The 19,113-nt window shown below is 57.7% G+C and overlaps 1 protein-coding gene across 2 annotated transcripts in view; it reads left to right on the top strand.

Moving 5' to 3' along the window:
* Positions 1-2,883: 2,883 nt before the first annotated feature.
* PHF2 (PHD finger protein 2) overlaps positions 2,884-19,113 on the top strand; it is a 92,747-nt gene continuing 76,517 nt past the window's right edge. Inside the window, exon 1 of one of the 2 annotated variants that reach the window (XM_084898945.1) lies at positions 2,884-3,398. In XM_084898945.1, coding sequence (XP_084755071.1) covers positions 3,301-3,398 — 98 coding nt within the window. In that variant the 5' untranslated portion in view covers positions 2,884-3,300. The remainder of the gene's footprint in view (positions 3,399-19,113) is intronic. The other variant, XM_084898946.1, reaches the window with a different exon arrangement.

Raw genomic sequence — 19,113 nt, 5'->3', positions numbered from 1 at the left:
CAACCAAGGTACATGCCCTTGACCGGAATCGAACCTGGGACCCTTCAGCCTACAGGCCAACGCTCTATCCACGGAGCCAAACCGGTTTTGGCTGACAGCAAAGTCTTGATTCACTTTCCCAGATGCAGGTCCCTTCTCCAGCGACAGCAGTGAACCACGGGCCATTGTGGGTGTTTGGGGCTTCCTGAGGGTGGCCAAGGGGTGCAGCATAGGCTTTGGGGTTAGCCTGGGTTCCTGTCCTGCTCCCCCTTCTCGCCAGCCAGCTGACCTCCTTCATGAGGCATTTAACTCTTTTGAGCCTCAATTTTCACTTCTGGAAATGGCACCATTCCTACCCAGCAGTGACACCTGTCTAGATACTGATCTCTAAAGCGGCAGCACTAACACCTAAGGTGTCACTGAGTGCTGAGCATGCAGCCACCGCCCGGAGGATGTTCTGAGTGCTCTGGAAGCAGCTGGTGAGTGCTGGTCCCGCCTGGGAAGAACTAAGCACGGTGCATTTGATAAATGATGGGTAACGTCATTATTTGTAAACAAAGAAATGGAAGCATCAGCGATGAGGACTGCCCAGCCAGGGTGGCTTCCTGTGCACACAGTGGCCCCCAGAAGTTTCCGGCTTCCGTGGACCATGCCGCTGGAGGTGAAGGTGATGGCAGTGCCAGGCAGGCTCTCTCGGCCTCCTTACGGACTCAGACCTGCAGGCTGAGCACTGTTTGTCTGCCCTCGCTCACTGCAGGGAGTCAGTGGTCCAATGGCTACTCCCTTTCATAGCCATACGGGCTGTCCCCGGGAAGGAGGACTCGGGAGGGAGGGTGACAGCTGGAATTCAGGTAGGAAGGCCTTAGCTCCAGACCCTCAGCAGCTCTCCGAGGTGGGAAAGGGCGGAGGAGGAAGCTCACCCCTCTCCTGCCTCCCCTTTCTCCGGGCTCATCTTCCCCCTGCGTGTACCTCCCAGCTAAGGCACTGCTGAGGGGTCCCCTATTGGAGGAGGGTGGCTGACTGTGTGGGGGCAGACTGACTCAATTTGGAGTGAAGACTTCAAATGAACTGCCTGCAAGTGGAGCCAGTGACCCTTAGAGGCTGCTGGCCGCAGGCCGAGGGCCCGTCAAGGATGCTGCAGGGAGATGGTCTGGACCAGCCTTCCTGCTCTGGGCCTGTCGTTCTGTTTGCAGTGGCCAAGATGGGGCAGAGTGAGGGAGCACACACAGCTCCCTACTCCAATTTAGGGGCCCACTCTGCTCCGGCCCCAGGGAAGGACATGGAGGACACAGGATGCAGCAGCGGGGAGGGCCAGGCAGGGCCTGCTGAAGGACGCTGGGCAGCCGCCGATGCCTGCCAAAAACCTTGACCAGCCAGGTGAGGAGGGAGCGTTACTTCAGGGCAAAGGCTGGGCCCAGCATGAGCTACAGCACCTCTGCACCTCCCCTTCCCCCCCAATGGGGCTCAGGAATCTGGGACACAAACCAGGGGCGCAGCACCTGTGCCTCCCCACCCCCAGGTCACCCAGGCCTGGGGGCTCTGACCAGTGTTCCTGGGCAGTTCAATTTTAGATAATCGCCCTCTTTTTGCCGAGCTGGCCTGTGCCAGTGCTCCTGCCCGCTTTGGGAAGTGTGGGGCAGAATAAGGGAGGACGGGGTGTCCTCAGCCAGGAATGAGGGGAAGGCGGGAGGAAAGGGAGCAGTAAGGAAGGGATGGAGGAGCCCTCTGCCCGCTGCTGAGTCAGGACAAAGTTAGAGCCAAGTAGTGTCTCCTGTACCTTTTAATGAGAAGGGACACCCTGGGGGATCTCATCCTAGGGGTTTCCTGTACCCCCAGCCCACCTCTCACCCTCACCCAGTGTCCAGGGCCCCCTTCCCTGCAGGTCCCTCCCCATGCTCTCCCCCCACAATGCCCTGGCCTACCTCTCCTGGCAGGGCACTGGTTCCTCTTCTCCTGCAGGGGGTCTCCCCCGGGCCTCCTGCCCCCTCCCCGCGGGTCCCCGGCCCACTTTCTCCGTGGAGAGTCCCCCAGCTTACTTGCTTCCCGGAGAGCTTCCCAGGCCTACCTCCTGCCCAGGCAAGTCTGCAAGCCCACCTTCTTCCCGGATGGACCCCTGACCCACCTTCCCCCCTAACCGGGGTCCCGGACCCACCTTCCCCCCTAACCGGGGTCCCTGACCCACCTTCCCCCCTAACCGGGGTCCCGGACCCACCTTCCTCCCTAACCGGGGTCCCGGACCCCCTTCTCCCCTAACCGGGGTCCCGGACCCCCTTCTCCCCTAACCGGGGTCCCGGACCCCCTTCTCCCCTAACCGGGGTCCCGGACCCACCTTCCTCCCTAACCGGGGTCCCGGACCCCCTTCTTCCCTAACCGGGGTCCCGGACCCCCTTCTCCCCTAACCGGGGTCCCGGACCCCCTTCTTCCCTAACCGGGGTCCCGGACCCCCTTCTCCCCTAACCGGGGTCCCGGACCCCCTTCTCCCCTAACCGGGGTCCCGGACCCACCTTCCCCCCCGAACCGGGGTCCCGGACCCACCTACCCCCCTAACCGGGGTCCCGGACCCCCTTCCCCCCTAACCGGGGTCCCGGACCCACCTTCCTCCCTAACCGGGGTCCCGGACCCCCTTCTTCCCTAACCGGGGTCCCGGACCCCCTTCTCCCCTAACCGGGGTCCCGGACCCCCTTCTCCCCTAACCGGGGTCCCGGACCCACCTTCCCCCCCTAACCGGGGTCCCGGACCCACCTACCCCCCGAACCGGGGTCCCGGACCCCCTTCCCCCCCTAACCGGGGTCCCGGACCCCCTTCCCCCCCTAACCGGGGTACCGGACCCCCTTCTCCCCTAACCGGGGTCCCGGACCCCCTTCTCCCCTAACCGGGGTCCGGGAGCACCTTCCCAGGACGATCCCAGGCCCACCTTCTCCCGGGCGGGTCCCGGCCCGCCTTCCGCGGCGGAGCGGCGGCCAGGCCGCAGGCGGAGGCGGCGCCACCCGGGGCGCTGACGTAGAGGCCGCTCGGCGGCCGGGGGTCCCTTCGGTGGGGCCGCGGCTCCCCGCCCGCCCGCCGCCCCCGCGCGTCCATCCCTTTTGTGTCCCGCACGCCGGCCCCGCGCACACTCGCGCCCTGCGCCCGGCCGCGGGCGGCTCCCGGCCTGCGCGCGCCCCGCTTTGTGTGGACGCGCCGCGGGAACGCGCGGGCTGCCTGCTCCCCCGGCCCGTCCCCGGCCCCGGCCCCGGCCCCGGCCCGCCCGGCCCCCGCCCGGCCCGGCCCGCCCGGCCCGACCCGGAGCGCAGCGCGGGCGGCGGGCGGGCGGGCGGCGCGAACATGGCGACCGTGCCGGTGTACTGCGTCTGCCGGCTGCCCTACGACGTTACCCGCTTCATGATCGAGTGCGACGCCTGCAAGGACTGGTTCCACGGCAGGTGAGCGCGGCGCCCGGCGCGGCCCGGCCGGCCCGGCGCGGCCCGAGCGCCCCCAGGCCCGCCCGCCGGCCGCGCGCCCTTTTGTGCCCGGGGCGGGGGCCAGGCCGCGGCGCCCCTCGCCGCGCACAAAGCGGCCGGGCCGGGGCCGCGCGGGGAGTTGGGGCGCCGGGCCTGGCGCCTGACCGCGGGGCGCAGGCCGGCTCCGGGGTCCAGGCCGGCGCCGCCTCCCCCGCGAAGTTGCAGGAACTTTCCCCGCGCGGCCCGGGGAGGCGCGAGCGGCGGCTCGGACTCGGCGGGGCCGGGCGGACGCGGCCCGGGGAGGGGGCGGCCGGCGCGCCCACCCGGCGCTGTGGCCGGAGCTCCGGCCTCCTCTGCGCGGGGGACCCCTTCCCGGCCCCGGGCCCCGGGCCCCGGTGCCCGGCGGCCTGCCCCTCCCCGGGGAGGGGGTGACAGAAGGGTGTCTGCGGGTGGGTGCCGTGGCTTTGCCGCCTCCTCTCTGGCCGGCACGTCCCCCCTCTCCCTCCTCTGCTCCCGGCGGGGACACCCCGGTCTGACTTGAACCTTACGACGCTCTCCGAGGAAGATGGTTTGGGGAGGCGAAGCTTATCTCTTGCCCATGGCCGTGACCTGGCCCTGCGCCTAGTTTTCCAAAGCGAGGTCCCTTCCCACCCAGAAGTAAGTGGAGGGGAGGAAGAGGAGGTGGCACTGCTGCCCAAACTGCTCCAACAGGTTTTCATGGTTTGGGCCTCTGCAGCACCGGCCGGAGGCTGGCCAGGGCCCTGTGCCCTCCGAGGCCCGCAGAACAGGACTGGGGGCAAGAGAGGGGTATGTGCCCTGGGGGATCCCCGATCCCCGGGGCTGTGGGGTCTAGTCCTGCCAGTTCACAGGTGGGGAGCCTGGCAGCCAGATGTGACAGGACCTGCTCAGACTGGTCAGCGCCAGGCCCAGTCCCTGTGACAGGGACCTGGCCAGGAGGGGGTGGGACTCTGTGAAGCCCATACATCTCCCCAACCCTCCTGGCCTCCCAGGCTGCCTGCCTTCCCGCGCCCAGGGCTGCGAGGACCCTCCCCACCCCACGTCCCAGCAGCAGAGCCTGGTGTGAAGAGGCTGTGCACATCCACCAGCCGGCACCCCCTCAAAGTTCCTAGCTGGACGAAGCGGGAGAGCGGCCCTCTGAGCTCACATCCCCCCAGTTCCAGAGATGCTGAGATGGTGGCCCTCCGTTCCCTGAGAGTGAAGGGGCTTCTCCCCCTTCCGGCCCCACCTGGACCTGCAGAGTTCCCGGGGTGCCCAGGCTGGGGGAGGTGTGAGGGCCTGGGAGGACCTTTGTCTGTCTGGCCAGGGCCCTGTCCACCTTGCTGAGCTTGATAGGGGATTGGAGCTGGCGGCTGGCCTGAGGGGCTGGTGGCATTTGCTGGGGTGGCCTGGGCAGAGGCCGGAGGAGGTGCACCCTGACACCTTAAAGGGTCTGTTTTTTGGGGGGGCCTTGTCTCCTCATTTCTAGTTTCTCGCCTGAGGTCTTTCATTAGACCTCACAGGCAGAGATTATTTGACCCCATAGATTTGTGTCCACCTGTGTGGATGGCCCTGGGCTCAGAAGGGCCTTCCCCCTGCAGAGGGATGTCTTCTGGACATCTGTTCAGAGTCACTGGCAGAAAGGAGCCCTGAGGCTGAACCACTGGCCCCAGGAGGCCCCCCCCCCCCCCCCCCCACACACACACACGCGGGACCTGGCAGCCTGGCCAGGCTCCTCCCGCCAGAAAGGTGTGTGACAGGATTGTGTTTTCCAACCTCCAAATATTTCTGGGTGGCCCGCTGCTCTTTCTAGATCCACTCACCATCTGTCCTGTTGTTTACTTAGTATTCAACAGCTCAGCTCACTTGTTAAAAGTTTGAATACTTTGTAACTTTTTATTTTGAGAGAATTTTAGACTTAGAGAAGAGTTGCCGAAATGGTGCAGTTTCCCCCGTCCTTCCCTCCATGGAGGTTCACGTCTCCCCAGATCGTGCTGCCGGCATGGAAACTGAGGCAGGATCCCTGGGCAGCCTGTCCTCCTGACAGGCTCCTCCCTCCTGTCCGCTTCTCGTTCAGGACCCAGTGCCGTTCGCTCTCCTGACTCCTTTCCCTCCGGAGCGTTTGTCATTTGCCACAGGCAGCACCTGTGAGCATAAGCAGACCCGTCAGAGTAACAGGCCCTGTCTTGCCCCCACCCCGCTGTGATCTGTCCCCCCTCTCCAGACTACCACATTTTGAGGGGATTGGAAGGGGGATTCTGAGGTTACCCACATTCATGCTAGTGGAGCGTGCCAGCCGAGAGCATAGCGGGGCAGCTCTTTTGGGGGGGCAGAGCCTGTTCCCAGGGTACGATCCCCTCAACAGCTGAGCCCCCCTCTCCCTGTTCTCTGGGGAGGCCTCTCAGCTGGGTTGGACGACAAGTCCGGTCAGCAGGAAGCCAGGAGCCCATGTTCCCGCTGGGCTGGGCAGTGGCTGGTCTCTTGAGTCGGGGCACCTTGTCAGCCCACCAGCCGTCACTGGCACGGCCTGGCCTCCCCTGGGACTGGCTGTGACAGGGAGCGGCGGGTTTTGCAGAAGCCACCGGGGAGCACCGTCTTATCTGTCTGGTGGGGACGTGTGGGTCCACGTTGGCTTGGGGACCTTCCTCCCCAATTAGAGTGCCACAAGCCACCGGGCCAAGCACTAGGCAGCTTCCGCGTCCCTCCGCCTTCCTGAGTGAGGTGTCCAGTGGACCCGGTGGCTCACTTGTCACCACCCTGGGGAAGAGGCTCTGTCTCCGGGACATAGGCCTGATTCTGTGAGAGCAGCAAACGCCCTACAGCTTCCTGGCCTCTGCCGTCACCTGAGCTACGGAGTCGGAAGGGTTTGGAGACCGGGCAGGAAAGTGGACTTTCAGAAGTTTGAAAGCTGAAGTTGCTGTGTGAGTCCTGCAGTGACAGCAGTTCCATTTATTTCTCAGTAAACACTGTGGGCGCATGTTCTCTGTGGGGTGCCTGCTGGTTCTGGGGTTCCTGGAGTAACAAGGTGGATTCCTTGCCTCTGGGGTTTCTTCTATGGGAGTCAAACACAGAACACGGGTCCCAGGCCAGCCTGTCAGATTGTGAGGAAGCATCGCGGGGCAGGAACAGGGCACCGGGCGGGGGCAGGGAGGCAGTGCAGGGCAGCCTCAGTGAGGCCAGGAGGCAGCAGCCGTGTGGGAGGCTCCGAGCAAAGGAGGGGACTGAGGACCTGGCTGGGTCCCTTTGGCTGCCATGGGGTCAGTTGGTGACAGGGCAGGACAGGAGCCACTGTGCAGGTGAGAGGACCTGGGTGAGAAGGGTCAGATTCCGGCGTGGATCCCCGCCGATGCCTGTGTGCTCTTCCTCTGCGGGGGCTCAGCTGCCCTCCTGGCCAGGGCCCTCTCTCCGCGCCATCGTCTCCGGACGCGGCGGCCTTTGTGAGCTCTCACCCACCAGCTGCAGGCTCTCGGGCAGAGCCACACGAGAGGCCCTTGGCTCTCACGGTGCCGGCGGCACGGGGCTCCTGCAGCTCAGTGGCCAGCGGGGCCTGTGCGCTTGGAGGGGAAGGAGGGCGCCAGGGGCTGCAGTCTGGGCGACTAGATCTGACAGTTAAACCCTAGAACCTGAGGTTCCTAAATGCCAGGGAAGGGCATCCACAGGAAGATGGAGTGTGGCCTGCCTGACGTGTGTACAGATGATCATCATCTTAAAATGAGAAATTCTTCTGTGACTTTAACAAGTTCTGGGGGAGGTGGGGGAGGCCAGTTCCCAGAGGCGGAGCCGAGGTGCCCTGCCCCCCACTCTCCGCGGGTGAGTGAGTCTCCTCAGGAGCCACTTGGAGTTGGGCTCATTGGGTTGCCAGTGTGTACTTTCATAGAAAAGATTGGGCCGGAAATGTGCCTGTGTGAGCCTTTTCACTGCAGCCACGTCTGCGTGGATCCAGTTGGGTGCAGGTATGCTGCTGGCGGCCTGATTTGGGCAGAGGTTTGGAGGTCTTATTCCCAGAGAATGTGGGATTTGCTGTTGGGAGTGAGTGTCAGCTGGAAAATACTGTGCCACGGGGAATGTACTGGAGGAATCTAGCGCCTGGATTCCGGGTGTGTGAGAGCAGAGTGGTCACGTGGCTTCTAAGTGACCAATGAGATAACAGTGCTGCCGTGCTCACCCCGGGCTGGCCTCGATGGCCCCAGGGTTTGTTCACCTTCATCCTCTATGGGTTCCCACAGTGCTCTCCTTGTCCTCCCACTTCCAGCAGAGAGGGGGCGCTAGTAGACACTCCTCAGCCCGGGTGCAGGGGCAGGGATTGTTGTTCTGGAATAATCCCAGGCTGGGCGAAGGGCCTGAACAGTTACCAGGGACTGGCATCCCTCTTCGTGCCCCTGGTTTCACAAATGCAATGTGGATGGAAACAACTTGACAGCAGGAAGGTGACTTCCAGCGCCAGGTGAAGACAGGGCCCCTGTGTCTGGTGGCCTCGGTGCCCACCAGCCTCGCGCTGAGATTTGTGTCTCCCTCTTCGCACCTCTCCTCTCGCCCGCCATCGGTCCCAACTGCTGCTGCCGTGGCTCTCATCGCTCTGGCTGGTGGGTGACCCGCACCGTGCACTCCAGCAGGGCGCTTGGCCCTGTGTGTTAAGGGTTCAGTGTCTGGCCCTGGCCGGGAGTTCAGCTGTGGGAGCGTTGTCTCATACACCCCAGGTGGAAGAAGCAGGTTTGATTCCCCGTCAGGGAACATACCTAGGTTGTGGGTTCAATTCCCAATCAGGGCTCTTACGGGAGGCAACTGGTTGATGTTATATTTCTATCTCACATCGATGCTTTTCTCTCTAAAATCAATAAAAAAAAACACATATCCTTGGGTGAGGAAAAAATAAGAAGTTAGTGCCTGTTCACTTCCCCTCAAAGTGATGGGTCATCCATGAAAAAGCATAAAATTCCAATCAATGGCTGGCTTTGACCTCAGAACATAAAAACTGAAGGTCCTTGTGGTGTTTGTCCAGGCAAATGGAGAATGCAGGCTTTTTATCTTTTTTTAAAAAAATTGGGGTGAAATTCACACACCATGCAATTATCCATTTTAAAGTGCAGTTTATGGCATTTAATGCATTCAGAATGCTGTGCAACTGTCTCCTCTATCTATGCCCGAAAATTTTTATCACCCCATACCCATCAAACAACATCTTTCCCTCCTTTCCCCACAGACCTGGACAACAGCCATTTGTGTCCCTACGGACTTATCTATTCTGGACATTTCATATAAATGGAATCATACAATACGAAACCTCTTGTGTCTGACTTCTTTTACTTAGTGTCGTGTGTGTGTGTTTTTTTGTTCGTCCATGTTGTAGCATGTATCAAAACTTCATTTTTTTTAATGGTGGAAGAATGCTGTATTGTGTGGCTAGACCACAGTTTGTGTATCCACTCACCTGTTGATGGACACTTGGGCTTTTCCCACCAATGGCTATTGTCAATGGTGCCGCTACGAACATTCGCATACAGATGTTTGAAGACCTGTTTTCAGTGCTTTTAGCAATTGTTGGGTCATATGGTTATTCTCTGTTTACCTTTTTGAGAAACCAACAAACCGTTTCCCATAGCAGCTGCACCCTTTTCCAGCTCCCTCCCAGTGCCAGAGTGATCTGCGTCCTCATAGCACTGGCTGTGTCCCTGGCTAACACTATGGCCTTCCTGGTGGAGGGGCGGGGCCCGCAGTGTGGTTTGGTTTGATTTCCCTGGTGGCTAATGGTGTGGAGCATGCACTCATGGGCTTGCTGTCCATCTGTGTATCTTCTTTGGAGAAATGTCTATTGAAACACTTTGCCCATTTGTAAATTGGATTATTTGTCTTTTTATTTTTGAATCGTAAGTGTTCTTTATATATTCTGGACACTAGAGTCTTATCAGATACCTGATTTGTAAATATTTTCCCATGTGTGGGCTGTTTTTTCACTTTTGTGATAATGTCCATTAATGCATAAAAAGTTTTTAATTTTAATTTTTCTTCTGTTTATCTTTGTTGTTTAGATTTTTTATTCACTTGATTTTTATTTATTTATTTATTTATTTATTTATTATTATTTTTTTTTTTTCTTTTTTCACGTCAGACGGGTCATGTGCCAAAGGCGTAACAAGATTAATGGGCGGCACATCTCACACAGCCGCATGAACACCCAATCATCACGCTTATGAACTCCGAAAGGATCTATTCACTTGATTTTTAGATTCACTTGTTGGTAGATATGTATTGATATTTGATGTCTTTTTGTTGTTCATAGTTTTTACCTTTACCTTTTTCTTCTTCTTCCTCTTCTTAAAGAATACCCTTCAGCATTTCATGTAATCCTGGTTTGGTGGTGATGAACTCCTTTAGCTTTTTCTTATCTGTGAAGCTCTTTATCTGTCCTTCAATTCTGAATGATAGCTTTGCTGGGTAGAGTAATCTTGGTTGTAGGTTCTTGCTGTTAATCACTTTGAATATTTCTTGCCACTCCCTCCTGGCCTGCATAGTTTCTGTTGAGAAATCAGCTGACAGTCGTATGGGTATTCCCTTGTAGGTAACTATTTTTCTCTTGCTGCTTTCAAGATTCTCTCTTTGTCTTTTGCCCTTGGCATTTTAATTATGATGTGTCTTGGTGTGGTCCTCTTTGGATTCCTCCTGTTTGGGGTTCTGTGCGCTTCCTGGACTTGTAAGTCTATTTCTTTAACCAGGTAGGGAAAGTTTTCTGTCATTATTTTTTTCAATAGGCCTTCAATGTCCTGTTCTCTCTCTTCTGGCACCCCAAAAATCTGGATGTTGGTACACTTAAAGCCGTACACTATCCTCATACTTTTGGATTCTTCTTTCTTTCTGCCTCTCTGGTTGGGTGTTTTTTGCTTCCTCATATTCCAGATCTTTGGTTGACTCTTGGGGTACGTTGATCTACAGTTGAGTTTCTGTATATTCTTTATTTCAGACAGTGTATGCTTAATTTCTGACTGATCCTTTTCCTTTTTTTTTTTTTTTTTTTTTTTTTTTTTTTTTTTTTTTTTTTTTTGGTATTCTCATTAAGGTCCTTGAAAGTTTCTTCAAGTTTCTCAGTGGTTTTTAGAAGATTCTTGAGTATCCTTATAAATGTGATTCTGAACTCTGTAACTCTGTGTCGTCCAGTAGTTTACTTTTCCTCCATCTCTTCCATTCGTGACATGCTTCTGAGTCTCCGTATTTTAAAAAAAATATATTTTATTGATTTTTCACAGAGAGGAAGGGAGAGGGATAGACAGTTAGAAACATCGATGAGAGAGATACATCCACCAGCTGCCTCCTGCACACCCCCCACCGGGGATGTGCCTGCAGCCAATGTACATGCCCCTGACCGGAATCGAACCCGGGACCCTTGAGTCTGCAGACCGACACTCTATCCACTGAGCCAAACTGGTTTTGGCGTGTCTCCGCATTTTGGTTGCCTCCCTGTGTTGATGGAGTGGCTTTGTGTGGTCAGTGACCTATAGGGGTCAGTAGCTCAGCTTCCCCAATCACCCGAGATGGTTGCTCTTGGTAAACCCCTCTGTGGGCTGAGAGCAATGTCTTGGTGTAGTTAAGCCTGGATTGCTGTTGGTACACTGGGAGAGATTGACCGCCGGGCCAATTGGCTGTGAGGACCTGCTGTGTGTATAATGGAAGAACTGCTGCGCTGGAGACACGCTTATGGTGCAGGCCTTGTTTCAGTGGGGCTTTGGTGCTCACTGGGTCTGCCTCCCGAATGTCACTTAGGATGTGAGGAGTTGAAATCTGGTGTCTCACACTGGCCACTAGGTACACTGGCTTTTGGATCTCCAATGGGGTGCAGTTCAGCTACTGTCTGAGACCATCCTGCAAGAGCTACAGTGAGAACCATAGTCCTCTTCTCCCTGCTTGGAGCTTGGAGGCTTTGCAGCTGTCTGCACAGGGTTCCAAGTTTGTTAGATTAAACTGCAATAGAGAAGGCCACTCATATGCAAAAGCCACTGCTTGGAGCTTGGGTGTGTTTGTAGATTGTGCGGGGCGGAGTCTCAGGGCGTCACTATGCTAGTGCCTGGCCAACAGCGATGGCTGCAAGTCAGCCCGTCTCTGCCTCTCTAACCACGTCTCTGCCTCTCTGACCACATCCCCGCATCTTGTGCCCCAGCACAGCAAACAATTACTCTTGCGTGCAGCTCTGCAAGCAAGCCACCCTCACTTTCCGACCTTCTTTCCAGAAACTGGATTTCAGAGAGATTGGGAGCTTCTCTCTCTTCGGGTTGAAGAAAGCAACGCCTGCTGCCAGCCAGGATCTGCTGCCAGCCCGCAGCACGCGTGCGCACACCCCGTACCTCAGTTTTTCAGCGCTTTTGCCCTGAATGCTTCTTTCTCTTTCAGTCTAGTTGTAGAGCTTCCACTCAGCCAGCCTTGGTTCTGGGTGACAGACGTTTTGTCTGTTAGTTGTAGTTTTGAAATTGTTGTGCACAGTAGCAGTTTAGGTGTGTTTACCTAAGCCGCCATCTTGGATCTGTTTATCCTTTCGATGTAATATCTAAGAATCCATTGTCAAACCCAAGGTCATGAAGATTTACCCCTTTCCTTTTTTTCTAAGAGTTTTATAGTTTTAGGTCTTATGTTTAATTGTTTTTTGTTTTTTTTTTTAATTTATTTTCAGTTAATTTTTTTAAAATATATTTTTATTGATTTTTTTACAGAGAGGAAGGGAGAGAGATAGAGAGCTAGAAACGTCAATGAGAGAGAAACATTGACCAGCTGCCTCTTGCACACCCCCTACCGGGGATGTGCCCGCAACCAACGTACATGCCCCTGACCGGAATCGAACCTGGGACCTTTCAGTCCACTGAGCCAAGCCGGTTTCGGCTCAGCTAATTTTTGTATGTGATTTGAGGTAGGGATTCAACTTCATTTATTTGCATGTGGATACCCAGTTGTCCCAGCACCATTTGTTGAAAAGAATTATCTTTCCTATGAAAGACTCGCACAGTTAAAACCGCGGTGGCCTTGTTTGACCACATGCATGAGCTCTGGACTCTGTTCCATTCCATTGGCCTATATGTCTCTACTTATGCTAGTATCACACTGTTTTCATTACTATAGCTTTGTAAGTTTTGAAATCAGGTATTGGGAGACCTCCAACTTTGTTCTTTTTAAAAAATATTGCTTTGGCTTTTCAGCGCTTCTTGCAATTCCCTGTGAAGTTGAGGATTGGCCTCTCAATTTCTGCAGATAGGACTGTTGAATTTTGACAGGGATTGCATTGAAGAGTCCAGTGTAGAGCATTTGGGGTAGTATTGACATGTTAACAATATTATGTCTTCTGATCCATGAGCACGGAATGTCTTCCCATTTATTTAGATTTAGGCCTTTGACTTTTTTCAGCAATGTTTTATAGTTTTTACTGTATGAATTTTTCATACCTTGGTTAAGTTTATTCCTAGGTATTTTATTCCTTTGGATGCAATTGTAAATGGGATCATTTTTGTAATTTCCTTTGGGTATTGTTTATTGCTGGCATTTTAACCCTTTTAAAACACATCACCTTTGAACCTGTGGTGGCTGAATTTTCAGAACCAGACACGTGCTAGCTGCTCGCCTGTGGGTGCCCTGTGATCAGAGTGCGTCTGCACGCCCGGGGAAGGGTGCTGCTTTCCTTTTAAACATAGTGTTTGTGAGCCTTGCCTCTGTCTCATCCCAGTGGGGCATTTTCCCTCCACATGTGGGCACTCCATGTATTATATGTGGGTCTCCGTCTCCTTCACCTGACGCGGCAGATCAGGGACCACTGCTGGGTGTGCTGACAGGGCCTCTGAGAGCTAGATGGCGGTGGGTTCAGATTGGGAGGCTGGAGAGGTCAGCTTGTGGAGGTTTGCAGGACAGCGTGAGAGGCTGGGACCGCAGTGGTGTGTCTATCCCAGTGCTTCCCATCAGGGCCTCGTCATTGCTGAGAGAGATAGGGGGTGCCAGGGGCCCCAGACAGCAGGCTGGCCCTGGGGGACCCTAACCACATGATGGTCAGCTGTTCCCTTTGGGCAGCCTCTGGCCTTGTGCCTGCACCCCAGGCTGGCTTCCTCAGTGGGGGTGCCATTTTCTGCTTCAAATAGAGGTGCAGAGTGAACCGTACACCAGACACACAGTGGACCGGGTGCGTGTCCTACGGTGCCAGGTAGTGGGCAATGTGAATGTATGGAGGGGGCCTCGGAGAGGTCTGAGCCCCATCAGCGCTGACCCCTGGGCAGCCAGACTCAGCTCGGGTCCCTGACACGCGTCCACCCCTGCAGCCAGCAGTCCGGAGCTGCGTCTGAGTGGCCCATAGCCTGGCTATGTGAACTCTGCTACTTGACGATCTTGTAACCTTGCAGATTTGCCCCTTGTTTTGCTTTACCCTTGGGAACCCCATTAAGGCAGAGTGGGGGTGCAAATCTCCAAGCAGCTGGGCTGAGCAGGAAGGGCAGTGAGAAAGGAGGCCTGAGTGTGTCCCGGCGGGACAGGCGCACATCTCCTGGCTGGCCTGCCTCTGCCGGAGAGATGACACCGGTTTGGGGATTCAGGCCCCATGTTCCTGCAGGAGAGACTGAGGCCTGGGTCCTGGTGCAGCCTGACACGTGGCATCCTGACACATTCTAGAAACCGCAGGCGGATTCAGTCTGCCTCCAAGTGAGCAAGGCTGGGGGGAGCGGGGCAGGCGGGGCTTCCGAAGAGCTTCCCGCCCCCGTGGGGAGAGGGCCCCTGCGGCCGTTAGTGCTTGTGGAGGGATTCCCAGAGCTTCCACAGGCATCCGCCGTCCGTCCGTCTGTGTGCGGCTGCTGGGATGGCTGCTCCGAAACCTGCTTCTGCTTCAAGGCAGCTGTTTCTCCATCCGGAATACCTTTGGGCTCTAAGAGCAACACAGGGTGCATGTGGGGCAGGAGGTGGCTTCTCCTAAACTGCCTCTGCGTGCGTTTCTGGAGCTGGGAGGTTAGTTGCCGTTGGTGCTGGTGGAGCCTCTTTCCCGGCCTGTGGGACAGCTCCAGGAGCCTCTGCCTGCCTCTGCAGCGGCAGCTCAGAAAGAGGCGGGCGCTGTCTGCCGCTCCTTCGCACCCAGCGCGGGCCGGCTACCTGTCACCGCCTCCTCTCTTCTCCTCAGCTCCCAGGGCCGGACCTGCCTCGGGCGGAGAATCTCTCTGGGGGAGGGCCAGCAGCGGGCCTGCTCACCCGCTGATCAGTGGTCCCTGGGGCTTTGCTCAGCCCTGGGGAACCTCCCGCCCGCCTCAGCCGTAGGGGGCAGCCGTGACGGTTTTGTGCGGCTCCTGTTGTGCTTGCAGACTGTGTTCACATTCGAGTCCGTCGTGGCTGGGAACCCCGTCTCGGAAGGCCAGGGCGTTGCACGTAGGCTGCAGTGGGAGTCATGAGGTTGGCGTCTCGCCTGCCAAGTGAGGCGGTCTGTCCAGCGTAGCACCGAAGGGTTCAGGGCTCCGAGGAAGACGCTGGGTCCCGGCACCACTGGGGCGCACAGGCCATGGCCGGCCCCGCAGGCAGTGCCGGGCACCCCACGGCGGGGGCAGCAGGGCGGTGGTCACAGGTGGCTCAGAGTGCAGGGCAGCCGCGGTGGGAGCCCGGGCTATCGGCCAGGAGCGGGAGTTCCCGTTTTACCCTCAGTGCTGCATCCAGACGGGGTGCGGCGGTCTGCAGTTTACACGTCATCTCCGCGTGCTGTGCCCTGTATGAAGGGCAGGATGGAGAGAGACCGGAGAGCAGCTAGGAGGCCCTGGGGGCGGGGGGTCTGGAGACCAATAGAATGCCTGGCACTCCACCTTGCCTGCCCCCGGGAGGGCAGAGTCAGCCATGTGTCGCCCTTGCCCCGAGCGCCGCCCTGCTGCTGGAGGGTGGCCGTATCACCTGCTCTTGGCCTCGCGGTTCCCAGGGCCATGTCGTCATGGTGATCCCTGATCCCGTTTTGTGCAGCCGGCCCTGGCCTGCTCCTGGCCCCGGGCCCTGCCCGCCAGGATCCCTGCCACCTGCCTTCTGTGTGGGGATCGGGCCTTTGTGTTTCGGTTTGGGCCCCAGACGTGGAGGTGTGTGTGCGAGGCGGGGTGGGGGGCGGGGGGGCGGGGGGGCGGGGTGGGTGCTGGGTGGGGTGCGATCACGTGTCCAGGGCTGAGCCACATCCCCCCCTCCTTTGAGCTGTGACTGGGTGCAGGCCTAGGGCTCTGAGAACCTTTTACTGGGCTTCCTGCCTCAGGACGGTGAGAAAGGCCTCTGTCCTCAGCCCAGATCTGCCCAGTGTGTGCTCTGTGCCTCCCCCCTACCCCCCCACTCCCACAGCCCCCTGGCCCCAAGCCCTGTGGGCGGTGCTGGCAGTGACCGAGAGGGTTCAGTCCAGAAGTCCCTCTGGTCATGGGGGGGCGGTAAGGAGAGACCCTGGAGCAGGCAGCTGTGAAGCTGCTCTCCCGTGCCCGACCCCAAGCACCAGGCCCACGTGGAGACGCCCTTGTCCAGCTCGCCAGGGCCGTGGGTCCCTTTCCTCTGTCGGCGCCCTGTTTCTCGGGAACAGAGGTGGGCACTGGTGGGACCAGAGAGCACGTGAGGCTCTGCTCCTGCTGCTCCTCGGCAGCTGCCCGGCCTCCGGTCTGAAGGAGCCTGGTGCTGGGTTAGAGTTTGCAGGAGGCAGGCACATTTCGGTTCAGTTTCAGAAAAGACTTTAATGGTTGAAACTGGCCCCAAACCAGGCGCATCAGCAGAACTAATACGCATTTAGATCAGGGTTTCTCAGCTGACTCTCTGGACACCGAGGCCGGGGTAAGCTCCGCCCGCTGGTCCGGGAGCATGTGTCCCGCCGTCCACTGCGGCCTCTGCCCTCCAGGTGCACCGTGGGAGAGGATGTACAAGGGGGACGACCTGGGAGCAAACAGGAAGCGGAGGCTGCTCACCAGTGTGCTCTCTCGGCCCGTGCTCTTTGCAGACCCAGAGGGTCCCTTCAGAAGGACTGGCCTCTCGGTGTGTGGCCTGGCTGCCCATCTGCAGGGAGGGCTGTGGCCGGCCGGACTCGTGGGTCTGGAGGAAGGAGGAGGCCTGAGGCCTGTCTGAGTGCAGGCTGCACGGTCACCCTGCTGGGGCCTCCCCTGCTGGCCTGTTTGTGTTTTCCATGGGGCCTGGCCAGCTCTCAGAGGCCCAGGGCGTGCTCCCCCAGTGAAACTATGGGCCGGAGCCAGCCCACCAGCCTCCCTCGTGCTGGTCACGTGGACCCAAGGGGCCGCCGAGCTGGCCAGGTGTCTCCAGGATAACACCTCACTCCTGACACTCCGGGATTCCAGGAATCAGGTCTTAAATTCCCAGGATCCCTGAGCAGACAGCCCTGTGCTGGAGCCTCTGGCCAGTGGATGCAGGAGGATGTACCTGCGTGTCTGCTGCTAGGGAGGCGCAGACACTTCTGGCACAGGCCTGTCAGCGCGACGGGCACGCACCGCCAGCAGGCTCCTGGTGAAGTCAGCCAGCGACACTTGGCACTCTGCCCTCTTACTCACTGCTTGGCAAGGGAATCCTTCCAGGCCCTTCTGGAAGTGCCCCGTCTTCAGGGAGGAGCTTATGGGGGAGGCACTGTGCTGCACTCTTCGGTGTCTGTGGTGCGTATCCCTCGGTGGATGGAGGGCCCTGTTCTCCTGGTGCATGAGGTCTGTGTGGCCTCTCCTTGCCCCCTGTCGGCTCTGGGAGCCAGTGGGTCCCGGTATGGGGGTGGGGCATGGTGCTCCGTGGCTGGTGCTGACTGCTGGTCAGGTGTCCCCAGAGGCCCAGCTTGTGCCTTAGCCTCATGGCCCCGGGAGCCCTGGGGGTTGGGGACCCATCAGGAGGCGCTCGCCCCAGGGGGCCACCTGCTGCTCCTGCTTCAGGTCCCACCCCCTGCAGCTCAGTGTCTAGGGCAGGGCTCAGCAGAGCCCGTCCGGTTTCCATATCCCAGTCTTTGCTTTTCTTGTCCTTCTGGGCAGATCATGGGATGCTCCGGCGGGACAGGACCTTGGAGAGCACCACCCCTCCTTCCCCAGGTGCTCCTCCTCCCCCTTCCCTCCTTCTCCACCCTCCGTGGACAGCCCTCCACCTTCCTCTCTCAGGGTGTGGTGGAGCCCACGGACAGAGCCTCACCTCCATTGATCTAGAGTCAGTATTTCTATTTATATGGCCTCGGACTGCTCTTGGGTCAAATTTGTCTTCGCAGTGATTTTGTGAGTCCTCTGGGATTTTTATTCCAGGGGGAAGGCTGTCATTCCCAGAGCCTCCACACAGGCGTTCGCTGTACCTCTAACGCAGCTGCTGGGATGGATGCTCCGAAACCTGCTTCTGGTGTAAAGCAACAGTGTCTCTATCTGGAATATCTGTTAAAAAAAAAACAACAAAAAAAAAAACAACACAAAAAAACCTGTGGGACAGGTGTAAAAACATAGAAAGAGACATTTAACCATTTACTATATCAAGGATTCTGGACTCTTAGATGATACAGGTGAGGGGATGAGTGAGTAAGTTTTGATTATTCACACAACAGAGAATTATGCAGTGACCAACAGTGATGTCCACAGCCGGGTTTTAGTGATAAGTGAAAATGTTTGTTATGAATTGAATGGGGAAAAGGCAAGGTTCAGCATTATATATGTAGCATGATAGCTGGTATTAACTAGTTGAGACAGAAGAAGTTCTGGACGGAAAGAAGCCAGCATGTTAAAAGGGCTAAGAGCCTTTCTTTTCCTACTGCTTTTGTACTTTCTGTGCTTTCCATCTCGTTTTTCAGGAGCATAAGATTACGTTTACAATAAAAGGTAATTTGTCAGAGTACGGAGGCCACCCCGCCCCCCCTCCCATCGCGCAGGCTTGGGGCCTGTGGATTCACAGACACTGGCTGAGCGGCGCCCACTCACTCACCGGGGACAGGAAGGTCTAAAGGCTGGGGTGGGGTGTCTTTGCCCTTCTGGCACCCCCCTTCTGATGTGACCCCCAGTATTGCACGTTAGCCTGGCCTGCAGCCTGCCGGCGGAGAAGGGGCCCCTCAGCACCCATGGCCAGAGCTCCCCCGAGGGTCCCTGTGCAGGCATAGTTTTAAGCCCCTGTGGCCCTGTCCTGTCAGCGCCCCCTCCCTCCTTTGGGGTCACCCCAGGGGTGGGTGTCTCAGGCTGACGGGCTGGGATGGAGCCACCACCGCACTAAGAGGAGCCGCCGGAGCCCCACAGCCACGTCCCAGAGCAGCGGAACTGTCTGCCACCAGTGCGCTCCTGAGCCAGCATCGCGTCCTGTGTGGGGCCCCAGGTGCACAGCCAGAGTTGGGGGGCACCACGGGCTTCTGTGTCCTGACTTTCCCTGCTGCAGACGGGCTGCTGAACTCCCAGTTACTGCTCTCCACACGAGGGGAGAACATGTGCGGCCTCTTGCCACAGAATGTGTGGTTTGCAAGGTCGAGGGGGATCTGACCCCAGTGGGGTCCTTGAGGAGAGCCGAGCGGACACCAGCCTTCCCAGAGAGGCTGCGGCTCGGCCCTGCGTGGCTAGTTCCCGTCTGAGCTGTCAAACACTGTGATGGGGGTCCTCCTGCAGGGCCTTCACGCCATGGCTTCTCGATCCCGAACGATGGATTACTCAGACATTCAGATCCTCAGACACGAAATGACTACGTACAGATGCTCCACCTGAAGGGAGAGAGTGGGGCAAGCTAAGGCCAACAGATGGGAGCCACTCCAATCGGATCT

The sequence above is a fragment of the Pipistrellus hanaki genome (genome assembly GCF_964339955.1).
Source record: "Pipistrellus hanaki genome assembly, chromosome: 11".
NCBI lineage: Eukaryota > Metazoa > Chordata > Mammalia > Chiroptera > Vespertilionidae > Pipistrellus > Pipistrellus hanaki.
Note: the sequence above shows the minus strand (reverse complement) of the source record. Positions and strands in the feature narration are given on the sequence as shown.